Source organism: Bufo gargarizans, chromosome 4 (genome assembly GCF_014858855.1).
Source record: "Bufo gargarizans isolate SCDJY-AF-19 chromosome 4, ASM1485885v1, whole genome shotgun sequence".
Lineage (NCBI taxonomy): Eukaryota > Metazoa > Chordata > Amphibia > Anura > Bufonidae > Bufo > Bufo gargarizans.
Window position 1 is genome coordinate 388,979,577 of NC_058083.1, and position 16,787 is coordinate 388,996,363.

A 16,787-nucleotide genomic window follows, 5' to 3' on the forward strand; every position below is an offset into this window, starting at 1 on the left:
ACCCGTGGTCGCTCATTCTGAGCACAGCAGCATCCTCAGCACCCCCACGCTTTTCCCCCCCCTCCCCCTCATCGGGGCTGACTCCATTTTTCTCTTCTCTCTCTCCCCCTTCCCGCCGAGAACGGGGGGCGGGGCTTAGCGGTCCCGGCAGGGGGCGGGGCTTCCGCGTGTCATTTTGGGGGCGGAGCTACGTTCTCCTTCACAGGAGACATTTCAAGCGCTGGAGGGGGCGGAGCTTGTTCCCCGCGCTTTCTGCTGAGGTTTCCCGCGCTTCCTCACTCCTGACAGGAAGCTGGGACACGGTGGGGGACTCTAACCTCCTGTGTACATCGCTCGGCTTCTGTGGGCGCTCTCTGCTGCTCACTGCTGTTCACTGCTTCTCTGCTGCTGCTGATCTGGGCCATCTCCTGACGTTCTTCTGAGGCACTGGTAGGACAGTTAACCCTCTCCTAACCCTCCTGGTCATAGCTGCTATAACCCTTTGTGGTCTCTATATTAGAGTACAACCACACTTCAGCATGTCAGATCCCACAGGTGCCCCCAAACCCTGGTACCATGCCTGTACCGCCTGTAAGGAACTTTTTCCGCGTGGGCAATCTGAGCCGCATTGCCTTGCATGTCAGGCCCCGGTGCAGGGCCCGCTTCCCGCTGCGCCCCCCGGTGCCTCTGAACCCCCTGACTGGGCTAGGTCTCTGTCTCAGGCGGTGGAAAGCCTTACACACGTAGTGGGCCGTCTCGTGGATAGACCGCCTCTCCCGCAGGCTGCCACAATCCCTGTCGCACCCGCTGGGACTACCGTTTCTGCCGCCCCCACTGGTTCCCTGCCTCCCAGCGAATCTTCCAGGGCCCGGCATACTCAGAAACGTTCAAGGGTTGAGCGCACATCTTCTCCAGATGCTTCGCTCTCTCCGCCATGCGTGCGAGCTCAGTCAAGTCTATCCTCTCAAAGGGATACGCTTTCTGAGGGAGAACTGGCGGATTCGGACGTGGACATGGACTCAGAGCTTCCGTCCAAATTGGCGTCCGCGGTGGGGCATCTTGTCACTAGCATCCGTGATACCTTTCAGCTACACGATGACCCCCCCCAGCTCTGAACAGGCCGGCGTGTCCTTTCTCCGCCCCAAACAGGCCTCCAAGGTTTTTCCCATACACGCTGATTTTTCTTCTGTGGTATCCAAGGCTTGGACTCGGCCTAACGTCCGCTTTATTACACCCAAAAAGCTGGACATTTGTTATCCCTTTCCAGCGGATTCTGTGACCACGTGGACATCCCCGCCTAAGGTTGATCCTCCCGTGGCTCGCCTGTCCAAAAGCACTACTATTCCTGTACAGGACGGATCTTCCCTCCAGTCTGTTGAGGACCGTCGTACGGAATCCCTCTCCAAGGCCATATTTACTGCCTCTGGTTCGGCCCTTAGACCGGTCTTTGCCTCCGCCTGGGTTGGCAAAGCGGTCTCTGAATGGGGTTTGCAACTGGAACGGGAGTTAGGGTCGGACGTCCCTGTTCAGGACCTCCGTTCCTTAGCCCAACTAATTGTTCAGGCCGGAAAATTCGTCTGTGAGGCCTCCCTTGATGCGGGTGCCCTCATTGCCCGTTCCTCTGCCCTGGCAGTTTCTGTCAGGAGGGAACTCTGGCTGAAGGTTTGGGCGGCGGACGCCGCTTCCAAACGCTCTTTGGCCGGCCTACCATTCACGGGTTCCCGCCTGTTCGGAACCCGTCTGGACGAACTTATATCAGAGGCCACGGGTGGGAAGAGTACTCACCTCCCCCAGTCCAGGCCAATGGGCGCCCCCCGTGGTCGCGCTGGTTCGTCCCGTTTTCGGTCCTTTCGCAAGCCCACCGGGTCTAGACCCGCGGCCAGTTCTTCTTCCTCTGGCCCAGCCCAGGATAGACGCAAGAAGCCGTTTTTTCGGACGCAACCTACCTGGCGCAAGTCCCAGCCTGCACGGGCTCCCACAGGCCAGCAGCCCTCTGCCTGAAGGTGCGCCCCCACCCACCCGGGTGGGGGGCCGCCTTCTCCTATTCAGGAACGTATGGCGGGCCCACATCTCAGACGCATGGGCGCTCGAGATTGTATCTTGCGGATACAAAATCGAATTGCGTCCATTCCGCCAGACCGTTTCTTCCGATCCCGTCCTCCGCGAGATCCCGTACGAGTGGCCGCCTTCTTCGCGGCCATTCACTCTCTAATGGACAAGGGTGTCGTCGCCCCCGTGCCTCCGACGGAAAGGTTCAGGGGGTTCTACTCGAACCTCTTTGTGGTTCCCAAGAAGGAAGGCTCAGTGCGTCCGATCTTGGACCTAAAACGCCTGAACCGTTTTCTCCGACTGCAGAGATTCCGGATGGAGTCTCTCAGGTCCGCAGTGGCCTCCCTGGAAAGAGGGGATTTCATGGCCTCAATCGACATTCAGGATGCATACCTCCACGTTCCGGTTGCTCCATGTCATCACCGCTTCCTGCGCTTTGCGGTGGGGGACGATCACTTCCAATTCGTCGCCCTTCCCTTTGGTCTGGCGACTGCTCCTCGAGTGTTCACCAAGGTCCTGGCCCCTGTCTTGGCCCTTCTACGTTCAAGAAGTGTTTTTCTTCTCCCATACTTGGACGACATCCTGGTCAAGGCACCCTCCTTCTCTCAGACATCCCGCAGTGTGGAACTCACTCTGGAGACCCTGACGCGGTTCGGTTGGATTATCAACCACCCCAAATCTTCCCTTACCCCCTCCAGACGGCTGATCTTCCTGGGGATGCTCCTGGATACAGAGTTGGCGGAGGTCCGCCTTCCGTCGGACAAGCGTCTGGCCCTTCGCGGGTCGGTTCGCAGTCTCCTCCGTCATCACCGCCCTTTCCTCAGATCCAGCATGCGGTTGTTGGGAAAGATGGTTGCCTGTTTCGAAGCGGTGCCGTTCGCACAATTCCGATCCCGCACCTTTCAGAGGGCAATTCTGTCGGCCTGGGACAAATCACTGAGGAGTCTGGACAGGACCTTTCTTCTGCCTCCCCTGGCTCGAGCTTCCCTCGGCTGGTGGTTGCATATCCCTCTAAGGGGGAAGTCCTTCCTTCCACTGAACTGGCTGGTGATTACCACAGATGCCAGCTTACGGGGGTGGGGGGGGGTTTTCCCTCCCCGGTCCGTCCAGGGCGTTTGGTCTCTATCGGAGTCCAGACTTCCAATCAATATTCTGGAACTGAGGGCGATTCTTCTGTCCCTCAGACACTGGACCCATCTGCTGAGGGCCACCCTGTTCGGATCCAATCGGACAATGCCACGGCTGTGGCATACATAAACCATCAGGGAGGCACTCGCAGCGCTGCAGCGATGCAAGAGGTGACCCTCATTCTCCTCTGGGCGGAGACGCACGTGCCGGCCTTATCTGCGATTTACATCCCGGGGGTGGACAACTGGGCGGCGGATTTCCTCAGCCGGTCCACCATCGACCCGGGAGAATGGTCCCTGCACCCAGAGGTGTTCGAAGCCCTTTGTCTTCGCTGGGGTCGCCCCGACGTGGACCTCATGGCCTCCAAATTCAACCACATACCTGGCCAGGGCACGGGACCCGAAGGCATACGGCGCCGACGCGCTCGTCCTTCCGTGGCGCGAATTCTCCCTTCTGTACGTCTTTCCTCCTTTTCCCCTCCTGCCACGGGTTCTTCGGAGGATCGCGGCAGAGGGCGTCCCCGCGATTCTAATCGCCCCGGATTGGCCCCGCCGGTCTTGGTACGCCGACCTAATGTTGCTGTTGGCAGACGCACCGTGGCCACTGCCCTCCAGGGAAGACCTTCTCTCTCAGGGACCGATCTTCCACGAGCATTTAGGCTCGCTACGTTTGACGGCGTGGCTATTGAGACCGCCGTCTTAACGCGACGGGGTTTCTCCGTGGACGTAGTCCGCACCATGATCCGGGCTCGTAAGCCCGTATCCTCTAGGATCTACTATCGGGTTTGGAGGTCCTATCTGGGGTTCTGTGAGTCCCGGAGCATCCCACCTCTCCGGTTTTCTCTTCCCACAATCCTGTCCTTCCTCCAGTCGGGTCTGGACCTGGGGCTGTGCCTCAGTTCTCTGAAGGGTCAGATTTCGGCGCTGTCTATTCTTCTCCAGCGTCCCCTGGCCCCTCTAGGGCCAATTAAGACCTTTTTACAAGGGGTGGCTCACTCTGTTCCGCCGTACCGCCCTCCAGTTCCTTCCTGGGACCTGAATGTGGTGCTCTCGGCGCTCCAATCAGCCCCCTTCGAGCCTTTACGGGAGGTCTCCCTTCGCCTTCTGTCCTGCAAGGTCCTCTTTCTTGTGGCCGTCACGTCTCTCCGACGGGTGTCGGAGTTAGCGGCTCTTTCTTGCTCCGAACCTTTCCTGATCTTCCACCAGGATAAGGTTGTGCTTCGGCCTGTCCCGACTTTCCTGCCAAAGGTGGTCTCCGCCTTTCACATCAATGAGGACATCGTCCTTCCGTCGCTCTGTCCCTCTCCTTCCCACCCCAGAGAACGGGAACTGCACCGTCTGGATGTGGTCAGGGCGTTGAGGATTTACTTGGAGGTCACCGGGTCCTTTCGGCGCACGGACTCCCTGTTTGTGGTTCCGGAGGGTTCGCGCAAAGGGTTGGCGGTCTCCAAGGTGGCTATTGCCCGTTTCATTAAACTGGCGGTGTCTGAGGCTTATCGAGCCAAGGGCAGACCTCCGCCTTTTGGCGTCACTGCTCATTCCACCAGAGCAGTCGGAGCTTCCTGGGCGCAGAGGCATCGGGCCTCGGCTGAACAGTTGTGCAAAGCAGCCACTTGGTCCTCTCTGCACACTTTCACAAAGTTCTATAGGGTGCATACGCATGCATCAGCGGATGCTGCGTTGGGCCGCCTGGTTTTGCAGGCAGCGGTTTCCTGATGCTCTGGTGGTGTTCCGCTTTGGGTTTGTGGTCCCTCCCTTCTTGGACTGCTCTTGAACGTCCCAAGGTCTGTGTCCCCCAAGGAAAATGGGCGAGAAAAGGAGATTTTTGTATAACTTACCAGTTAAATCTCTTTCTCGCTCTTCCTTGGGGGACACAGCACCCACCCTTCTGTGTTTGGTTACAGGGTTATGGTCTGGCGCCCCGTTGGGTTGCTGGCTGGTTGTTTCCGTTATTGGTTGTTATCCTTTCACTACTTGGACACGCAACTGGTAGCCTCTATCTCCAGGCTGAGGGTATAGCTGATGGAGGAGGGGCTTAACAGTTTTACTTAGTGTCACGCCTCCTAGGGAGCTGAGCTATACCCAAGGTCTGTGTCCCCCAAGGAAGAGCGAGAGAGATTTAACTGGTAAGTTATACAAAAATCTCCTTTTTTTTTGCCATTTTTCAAGTGGTCTTAAACTTTTGATCAGGACTGTATTATACATCAAGGGTCCATATATTTAGCCCAGGATCTGCCACCCTGCTGTCCATATACTTGACAGTCAGAGTGGTCACCCGGAGGACCCCTACCACCAATAGAATAGAAGGCTAACTAATCATGCCCAGCCCTGCTCGATGCATTTCTGGTGACCCTGTATCGGGCACCTCCTCAGGAGCTTATGGGCAAAGACTGCAGAGTAACTGGTTAGTTGCCTAAATAAAGAAATTGGCGTAGAACGCTGCACATGGTTTGTGCAGCCTTAGGACATTTGGAAGGAGGAGGTTCCTAATAGTGGGAGGAAATATGGGTGATATGAGATGTACACGCCCTCTCCAGCTTTGCTAGGTGAAATTGGGCCCTGGGGCGAAGAACAATAAAGCCCCCCAATGCACATTTCTCCAGTTCAAACAGAACCAGGGCGGCCCCATGGCACATTTTTCCAGCAGTGCCAGTGCCAGCACATGCACAGACATCTCTCTCATGACCCCCCCCACAAATCGAATGCACACTTCTCCAGTCCAAAAAACAGAATCAGGGCGGGCTAGTACACTGGCTGGCACTACTGGGATGGGTGGGAATGGGATCCAGTAACAAAGTTATAATTAATCAACCTGGCTGCCTCCTGTCACAGTCTCAGAAGATTCTGCTTTGTGTGGGAGGCGGCAACGTCAGACAGACGCGAAGACGTGCCTGCCTGTGCGGCAGCGGCGGCACGCTCACTCACAGCCACCGCTCGAGTCTCTTAAAGAGGCAGGCAGAGCGGGTGGGGGGGGGGGGGGGGGCCCTCCTTTTCCATAACTCCATGCACAGCTGCGCTTAGCAGTTAGAAAACTTAGCAGTTAGAAAACCTAGTAAGCTAGTATTGCGGGCCGGCGCTGGGGGGCCTCTGTAAGAGCCGCATTCAAGGGGCTAAAGAGCCGCTTGTGACTCGCGAGCCGCAGTTTGCAGACCACTGGTCTAGGGGGATCCTTAGTTGGCTTTTAAGCTAAAAAAACTGTGGATAACCAAAATCTGGATGATTGGGAATAGTGAAAGTAAAGGTGGAAAGCTAGAAACTAAAACACTACCGCCCAGCTCGATCCTGTCAGCTGTATAGAAAAACATTGAACAATGTGTTGCATTAGTAGCGTTTACATCAATCCAAAAGATAACAAATAAGCGCAGTCCATAAGTTGAGTTAGATGACCCTCAAGCAATTTTTCATAGTGATAAATAAATACAACATCACCGCATCATGCTGTCTAATTAATGTAATATTGAGAAGGGGTACAGACCTTAATAAATGCATTCACCCTATCAAAGTGACTCAATCCATCAGTCATGAGTCACCTGGATGTTAGGGGATATGGAAACAATCGCAGGATGGTCACTCAGACACAAAGATCTCAGATTGCCATCTACTCAAATTCCCCCAGTAAGTGATGCCTCACCCCTGGATATATTTCTAGAGGTGGTTACCCAGAAATTAAGTCACCTTAAAGGACAGGACCCATGCCCTCTGAATTTTGACAAATCAGAACTAGAAGGACTCCTCATTGGAAAGAGGTGAAGAAATTATTATAAAACAGGAGGGAGGGAATATCGTGATCCTTCATAGGCTGTAATCCTCTTAAAGGGGGACCCATAGTGTCAGGTATTTGGAGTTTGAATCAGAAAATGAGTGTCTATGTGGACAGGGTTCTGCGTCCGTTTGTTACCTGTCTTCCATCTTACGTACGTGACACTATGGATGTCCTTAACCACATAAATGATGTCCTTTGTGAGGAGGATGTTCTTGTGGCCAGCCTGGATGTGGATGCTTTGTATAGTTCTATCCCACATACAAGGGGATTGGAAACAATTGACTCTACTTGACTTGCCAAACTCTCTGGTCTGGTGGGAGAAAGAGATCGTTGTTGGGGATCAATGTGAGGAGTGGTCATCATGTGTCCAGCTGTGAGTGAGATACATTGATGACATTCCGATTTTGTGGAAGGGGGATACCCTACAGTTTCATGCCTTTGTGGAGCAGCTCAATATCAATGAGGCTGTTTTTGACCTCCACAATGGATCATGACTCGATTACCTTCCTGGATCTAACTATTACTAGTGGAAGGGATGGGCGCCTTATTACGAGGATTTATAGAAAACCCACAGTAACTAACAATCTTTTGCAGTGGGAGTGCCACCACCCCTGGGCACTACGAAAGGGCATACCAAAAGGACAGCATCTTAGAGCGAGACGCAATTGCTCGGATACCTTGGATTTTAAAATGGCAGCGGATGATCTGAGATATAAATTTAGATCAAGAGTTTATCCGGATACTGTCCTAAATGAGGCTTACCATCATGTCCAATGCAGTGACAGAAAGGACCTACTGATCCCCAGGTCATCAGGATTATTGATACCGATGATACTGGACATCAAAAAGTGAGAGAAATTCTCACTCGGTAGTGGAGTATTCTAAAAAAGGATCCTGACATCGAACTTTCCGGAGGGGACGCAATCTCAAAGACTGACTGGTTCATAGTTTTTTAAAACCTGTACAATCTTGCACATGGCTTTCTACAGACATAAGGGGCAACTTTAGATGCAATGGATGCAGCGCATACGGCTCTTTGAAGGTTAGCAAGGTGTTTATCAGCACCGTCGCGTCTCAAAGTTTTGCGATCAGGACCACGGGAGTTATTTATTTGATTACTTGCTCCTGTGGCCTACAATATGTTGTGAAAACCACCTGTGAGTTCAGACAACGTGTAGGCGAGCACTTAGGGGACATCCCCAATAGCCAGACACATCGTGGACTCGCATGCAGGAGACTCGGGGGTGATTAGTTTTTTAAGGCATTGAACACTTTCGCCAGTCACCCAGAGGGGGTGACATTGATAATAGGCTTTTGAGAAAGGAGCTTGAGTGGATTTTCCACTTGTGCACAGAAAAACCTAGGGGTCTGAATGAGCGAAGCAGCGACACTTTCTTCATTTAGCTCCTTATCTGATTCATTTATTTCTCTAAATGACCCACTATTGCCTCTCTCATTATTGATAGTGTGTTGAGGTCGATCATTCCTTGTATCAGCCCCTGGGCAATGGTCTTTGTATATGAGTGACCATCCTGCGATTGTTCCCACATCCCCTAACGTCCAGGTGACTGTCATGACTGATGGATTGAGTCACTTTGATAGGGTGAATGCAGTTATTAAGGTTTGTACCCCTTCTCAATATTACATTCATTAGACAGCATGTTGCGGTGATGTTGTATTTATCACTATGAAAAATTGCTTGAGGGTCATCTAACGCTTATTATGGGCTGCGCTTATTTTGTTATCTTTTGGATTGATGTCAACGCTACTGATGCAACACATTGTATCTTCTGAATACAATGTTTTTCTATACAGCTGACAGGATCGAGCTGGGCGGTAGTGTTTTAGTGCGTACTTAGAGATGGTACTTCGTGACTTGGAGCGGTATGTCCTGTTCAGACACACCCCTCTCATCTGATTGGCCGCCTCAGACGGGTCCTCCGATCGTATCCCGGGCACATCCTTATTTAAGGAGGAGGATTTAGCGCATGCGTACTGCCAAACTAGCACCGAAACAGCTGCACAAACCATGTGCGGCGTTCTCCGCCAATTTCTTCATTTAGGCAACTAACCAGTTACTCTGCAGTCTTTGCCCATAAGCTCCTGAGGAGGTGCCCGATACAGGGTCACCAGAAATGCATCGAGCAGGGCTGGGCATGATTAGTTAGCCTTCTATTCTATTGGTGGTAGGGGTCCTCTGGGTGACCACTCTGACAGGGTGGCAGATCCTGGGCTAAATATATGGACCCTTAATGTAGAATACATTGGATGGTGACCAGGCTTTTTAAATCTACCTGGGTCACTATCGATGTTCAGTGGTGGCATTGCTGGGACTGCATAGGTATAATAGCCCGGCACAGTCTATTGCCAATTTTACCTCGGATAGTTACCTTATCGCTGTGGCCATCTATAAACAGTTCTAATAGGCATCCACAGGTTGATATAGGGGATAGCTGTGCATATACTTACCCCTATTTAATAAATACTTAATTTGCCCATCTCTAGATTTAAAGAGAGGGATCAGCCATATTTTATAAGTATCTTCAATAAAGTGTTAATATTTTTTAACCGTTTTATTATACTTACAAGATTCCAAGTAAAACGGTCATATAAAATATAGTCAATCCTTTAATTTGCCCGACCTGGGTTTTGCCTCTGCTTTAATGTCATGTGTTAATGGTTTTTTTTTTTTTCCAGCTCATGATTTAATTTTTGTGTTCCACATCTTTACAATACAATTTTTTTAGTCCTCCCACACAAGGAAGTGGGCAGGCATCTCTTAGGGTTTGGCCACATGTCTATTTTGGGCGCGCCCAAGTATCACAGTTTGGCTGGGCAACCATAGAACTAAATGGGGTTGCAGCATGCCTTTCATGTTTGCCACCACAACAAAATTGCCCAATATCCAGCAGTGTTGGCTTTTTTGCGATCTTACACTGCAACCCTATTCATTTCTATGGCTGCACTGCCACACTACAAAACTTGGGCGCGCAACAGGTGTTTCGCTCCCGAAGTTGCCCTGTAGAGGAACCCCTGTTCTTGTAGCTACTGCCTTTCTAGTGTTGGACAAGTATACAAAAGCCATATTACAGTTACTGTATGTTGTGCCCACTCGCTGTAATCAGCATCTTTAGTACTTTCTTTTTTCTTTACTGTAAAAACATTGAGGCTTTATACACTTTTAAAAAATCTTGAAAGCAGTTAAAGTGGTTGATTTCTTCTTGCGGCACTTTGTCCTGCCCGGGTCAGTATAAACATTATGTAGAGCATGCAGAGAAGTGGGAGAGGCCGAGTCCTGTCTATTGTTTGTGAAGGAAGTGACATTAAAGGCAGGCGATTCTTATTGTCCTCAAAGATATTATAATAAGCCGACACTGCAACCTGCAGCTCGAGACGTTCTCTTACAGGGAGCCGTGAATGCCCAAGAAGTGGACATTTTCCAGGTTCGGCTATGTAGAAGCTTCTCATTTTACTGCTGTGATTTGTAGCTGTCTTTTTTTTTTTTTTTTTTTTTTTTAGAATACTCCATAATTTTGTAATCTTTGACTATTTTGTGTCATTTATGTTCATTGCTTTGCAGTTAGGGACTTTTTCTTCAGTTTTTATATTGTGATGTACCCGCATTTTGTAGATCTATTGAATTTCTAGTTGAACCATAAACTGTACATTTGGTGTAGAAATTAATGTTAAGAGATTAAACGAGTTGTCTGGTTTCCGATACTGTTGGCCTGTCGTCAGCATAGGTCATCAATATCAGATCAGTGGGGTCCGACTCCTGTGAGCGCTGCGTTCTTCCTGGTCACCGCGTCCAATCACTTGAATGGAAGGTAGTGTAACTACAACTGCTGCTTCGTATTCAAGTAAATGGGACAGAGGAGCTGTAATTACACTTGCTCACCATAATGCTGGCAAGGTGCTAGGAGTCAGACCCCCACCAATATGATATTAATGACCTATTCTAAGGGTCATCAATATTGGAAACTGGCCAACGCCTTTAAGGCTGCATTCAGTCAGTGTTTGATAAGTGATTTACATCAATGATTATGAGCCAAAGCCAGGAATTAAGCCTACACAGATAAAGTATAACGCTTGTGCTGGGCTTTTTGGCCGACACCTGGTTTTGACAATCGCTGATTAAACACGGGCTGTGTGAAAGTGGAGGAACACATTCTGCTTCGACCTGAGACTCCCGTAGATATTCATAGAGATCATTTATGAAACTTAACCGCAATAGCAGCCAATTAGAGTTGTCATTTTTCCAGGTTAATAGGGTTGTCCAGGAGTAGAAAAATGTCTGTTTTCTTAGAAAAACAGCATCACACCATTCAGTCCAATCTAATGTCTATGAACATCATTACCATTCCCTTTTTCTTTCTTCTTTTTTTTAAATCTATTTTTACTTAAAGTTTTATCTTCTGCTCTTTCTTCGTTCTATATTTGGGCCATATGCAAGACTGTTGTTAGCAACCAGTCTTTTTCCTTCATGATATCTATAGGCTAGCCACTTAAATTTGCATCTTATTTTGTATTTTTGCTCTGTTTCTTTCAGAATTGGGTATTATATTGTCGCATTTTTTTCTGTTTGATGTACTGTGTCTTAATTGTAGAGGACTTTGGTTACGATAATTGTTTGTTACTCTTTACTCTACTTTACTTTACTTTTCTGTATAAACTCAATAAAATTGATTATTTAAATAAATAAACAGCACCGCACCTGTCCACAGGTTTTGTAGGGTACAGCAGCTCTGCTCCACTGAAGTGAGGGGAGCCGAGCTGCAATACCACACTCAACCTGTGAATCGGCGTGGTGCTGCTTTTTAAGAAATGAAAAGTGATCTCTTACTAATGTACAGTTTTTATAAACGAGGCCCAAAATTTTTAAAGGGGTTCTCCAGGAATGATTTAAAATGGCCGCCAGCTACGTGTCCTTGAATGTGAGCAGGACTGGTTTCCTCCACTTGCACAGCCTCCTAGGAGGGTGAGGGAGTGGATCCTCACTAGACACAATGTTCTGGCACTTGCATATACTATGTAATGGTGAGTCTTCCTGTCAGGCTGCTCAGCCATATTGGCATATTGTGGGCAGGATCACATCATTACCGTCTATGGTAGAGCAGTTTATTGTGTAGTGAGTCCCTGCAGCTCTGCAAATGGTGGCGCATTGTAGGACAGATTGCCAGCTGACATTTTAAATCCTTGCCGGAGAACCCCTTTAATGGGACTGTAATTTACTGGTCTGAGCAGTCCTATTTTTCTAGGATTGGACTGTGCATGTGATGTTTCCCCAGTAATCCGTTTCCATTTCATTCCACAGCGAGTCTGCATGTCGTTTTTATAATCATCAAATGAAAGGAAAACAGTTAGCCATTAAGAAAATGAACGAAATTCAGAAAAACATTGACGGATGGGAGGGCAAAGACATTGGACAGTGCTGTAATGAATTCATCATGGAGGGCGCCCTAACACGAGTCGGGGCCAAGCACGAGAGACACATATTCCTCTTTGATGGCTTGATGATCTGTTGTAAGTCAAATCATGGACAACCTAGGCTACCGGGTGCAAGCAACGCAGAATATCGGTTAAAGGAGAAGTTCTTTATGCGGAAGGTACAAATCAATGACAAGGATGACACTAATGAGTATAGACATGCCTTTGAGATTATCTTAAAAGATGAGAACAGTGTTATTTTTGCTGCTAAATCAGCAGAAGAAAAGAATAACTGGATGGCCGCCTTAATATCGCTGCAGTACAGAAGTACATTAGAACGGATGTTGGATGGGACTATAATGCAGGAGGAGAAGGAGGAGCAGTTACGCCTCCCCAGCCCCAAGCTGTACAGGTTTGCCGAGCCGGACTCAGAAGAGAATATTATATTTGAGGAAAACGTACAACCCAAATCTGGTATTCCCATCATCAAGGCTGGGACTGTAGTGAAACTCATCGAAAGACTAACGTATCACATGTATGCAGGTATGGTACTGCTGGACCGTCTCGACAGGCCTGCCACAAAATCGCCCAAAAATATTTTTTTTTCCTGTTATGTTGGTCACCTAGTTTAATCCAAAGCGTGAAGCCAACCATGTCGCATTCAGTCTGTATTGGGCAGGTGAAATCGCATAAGATCCACACTATTTCTGTGCCTTTCTGCACCAAAATTCACAATTATTAACAGCAGTTTTTGGTGTGGATTTGATGTGGTTTTGCAGCAGATTTCACCCTTCCTTTGAAAAGTGTGAAATCCACAGCTAAAACCGCAAACACAACTGACATGCTATAAATTTGGAAATCCGAACGGCAGGTAAATTTTTCGCACAAAAAAAAAAAATCAAAGTGTACATGAGATTTGTGTACTCTCATACTGCTGGTACTGTAATACGCTGTGGTTTTTCCGCACACAAATCTGCTCAGAAAAATCATACATATTCTGCAACATGTGCAGGTGGCCTTAAAGGTCATCTGTCAGCAGATTTGTACCTATGACGCTGGCTGACCTGTTACATGTGCGCTTGGCAACTGAAGGCATCTGTGTTGGTCCTGTGTTCATATGTGCCCACATTGCTGAGAATAATAAAGTTTTAATATATGCAAATGAGCCTCTAGGAGCAACAGGGGTGTTACCGTTACTCTTAGAGGCTCTGCTCTTTCTGCAACTGCTGCGCCCTTTCCATTTTAATTGAGGGGCAGGGAGGAATAATCACAATTTCACTTCCTGGCTCTGTCTATCAAAGTGCAGAGGGTCCGGCAGTTGCAGAGAGATCAGAGTCTCTAGGTGTTAAGTCAACACCTCTGCTTCTAGAGGCTCATTTGCATATATTAAAACTTTAATTTTTCTCAGCAATGTGAGCACGTATAAACATGGGGCTAAAGGTTGTTGACCTCTGATATAGAGTGTACATTGATATGAGGGAATACTGTAGTACCCTAATATAATTCTGCTATCAGAATTGTTCTTTATGAGAAGGCACCATCATCTGGTAAAGCAGAGTAGCCTGTTTTCTGCTAAAAGTCCATGGTGTTCATTTGCTCTAAATGATACTACCTTTAGGGTCCATTCACACGTCCGTAGTATTTTTTGGATCCTCAATACACCCGGTCGGCACACCCATAAAAATGCCTATTCTTGTCCGCAATCTTTAGTGTAGACATGTTCTATTTTTTTCCGGAGCTGCGGACCGGAAGATTGGGGGCGCACTCCGGAAATGCGGAGAGCATATAGTGTGCTCTCCGCATCCATTCCGTCCCCATAGAGAATGAATGGTTCCGCAAAATTAAGGAACGGATGTGGACCCATTTGCGGACGTGTGAATGGAGCCTTACTATTACACTTCTATACTTCCAATTTCCCAATGTTTCTTATAAAGGAAAGGATCTTACAAAGAATCCTTAGTGGTTTATTTGGGATTTTAATATTATGCCAGGCCTTCAATATCATGGAGATAGGAATCTGACTCCCAGCATCCCCCATGATCTGCTGATTGAAGGGGCCATGATGAACCTCAGAACTAGTCATCCCCTTCATTTGGTTATGATGCACCATTTGTAATGGTTATTTCTGCGGTTATTCATTTGAATGGGACTGAGCTGCAGTACCAGGCACAGCCACTACGAAATGCATGAAGCTGTTCTTGCACTTGCCAGAGCGGGCCCATAAATTTGCGAATTGATGGCTGTGTCAGGAATTCGACCCCCACCCATCTTATATTGATAATCTGTCCCAAGGGTAGAAAAAAAAGCACACATCAATTAAAAAATTAAGCGCTGCTCCTGACAGTCCATGTACCAGAAATTCAAATCATAGCTGGTGTGGGTTTGAACTGAACTTTAGGCCACTTGCATTTAATAAGTGTGCCTGTGTCTATTTGGCGGAGGTCTTTTCAGTGAAGTGTAACTGTCAGAAAAATAGTCTTTACCTTTAATACCCCTTTAACTTGAATACCTTCTGGAAACACATAAAAACTCTTGACCTCCTCTATCCTCTCAGTTGTGACATTTACTATGGATAGACTCTACTGATACTTATTTGGTGGTAGAGCTGTATGTAGAAGTGCCAAAGTTTTAGGTAGGTGTGAAAAATGCTGCAAAGTAAAAATCTTTTAGGAAATAGAAGTATTTATAGTTAATTTTTTATCAGTTAACAAAATGCAAAGTGAATGAACAAAGAGAAATCTAAATCAAATTAATGTTGCCTTCAAAACTGCATCGGTTCTTCTAGGTAGACTCTGACACAGTTTGAAGGAACTCAACAGGGAGATTGTACCAAACATGTTAGAGAACTGAACTAACCCAGATCTTGCTTAAATTCTTCTGTCTCTTCATTTAATCCCATCCTCAATGTTGAGATCAGGGCTCTTTGAGGCCATATCATTACTCCTTGTTCTTCTTTACACTGAAGATAGTTCTTAAAGGGGTTGTCTGTTTCTCAGCAAATGGCATTTATCGTGTAGAAAAAGTTAATACTAATACAAGGCATTTGTGATTGTCCATATTGCCTCCTTTGCTGGTTGGTTTCATTTTTCAGTCACATTATACACTGCTCGTTTCTATGTTACGGCCACCGCTGCAATGGTTGCACACTATAGGAAAAAGCACTGGCCTCTTCGGCCAAGGCCATGGGAGCGCACATAGACCACCTCGTGTCTGCACTGCAGCAGTCGCCTTTGTTTCTCAGCATTGAGGGCAGCAGTAGTTCTGACCAAATCCTCAACTTAATTTGCTGAAATGCATGCTTCAATATTGCCTGCAGACAGGGGTCGAGTGGAGGGGGAACGCGTGGGAACGGCGTTCCTGCGCTTTTTTCATGGCAGGAACGCCGTTCCCTTTCAGCCTCAAGCCAGGAGAACGCGGCTGAAATCGGGGTGAAGCTGCTTCACAGCTGTCTGTGCGGTGCTGCTGCCTCACTGTGACTCCTCTCATGGCGCCCTGCCCCCTACTGACATCATCTCCTTCACTTCTTCTGTCGGCCTGATACGCTGCGAGTATGTTCAGTCACTTCGGGCAGAGCGTTCGCAGCTGACACATAGGAGATCATTTAGAATGTCTTTCAGAAAAGTTTATCCCGGGATTCGAACTCACGACCTCTACACATCAGAGGCAAGGCATTTACCCTAACAGCCATGAAAGCTGTCTAGGTAGTTGCTTCAAATGTATGGCTTTTCGGCCACATTTCTTCCATGAAGACAACTTCTGGCCAGACCATTGAAATCGCTAGAACTGTCAGAAACCAGTGGGACCCAGGTCCACCGAGTTACTGTTCAAAGGGAAGTAAGCATAATGTGTCTCGCATCTGCTGCGCTAAGGGTACTTTCACACTAGTGGCAAGGAACGCCGTCAGGCTGTTCCGGCGGGTGAACAGCGTGTCTGATCCGTGCTGCCGCTAGTACACCCGTGCCCCCGGACTACTGCTCTGTCCCCATCGACTGACTATAATGGGGGAATGCCGGAGTTCCAGCGGTAGCACGGCAAACATGCCGAGAGGCGGCCTGAATAAAACTACGACAGCCTGCCGGAGTTCCTTGCCTCTAGTGTGAAACTAGCCTAAGTTTCCTTGGCCATCCACTGCTTCTATAGTCCTCAACATTGCCCGTTTCTTTGTGCTTCATCAAAAGAGCTGGATACAGGCAGATACTTAATTATTATTCAGTACCATCAGGGAGGCGTCTGATTAGATCTGAATTTATTCTGCAGCAGGACAGTGACCCCAAACATACAGCCACTATCTTCAGCGTAAAGAAGACCAAGGAGTCCTGAAAGTGATGATATGGCCTCCACAGAGCGCTGATCTCGACATCGAGTCTGTCTAGGATTACATGAAGAGACAGAAGGATTTGAGAAAGCCTACATCTATGTTAGATGTTGATAGTTCTCTAAGA

General features: G+C 48.3%; 1 protein-coding gene across 1 annotated transcript in view; it reads left to right on the forward strand.

Moving 5' to 3' along the window:
* The window catches only part of SOS1 (SOS Ras/Rac guanine nucleotide exchange factor 1), a 142,285-nt gene that overhangs the window by 81,744 nt on the left and 43,754 nt on the right, over positions 1-16,787 (forward strand). Inside the window, exon 10 of the mRNA XM_044289759.1 lies at positions 12,233-12,888. Coding sequence (XP_044145694.1) covers positions 12,233-12,888 — 656 coding nt within the window. The remainder of the gene's footprint in view (positions 1-12,232; positions 12,889-16,787) is intronic.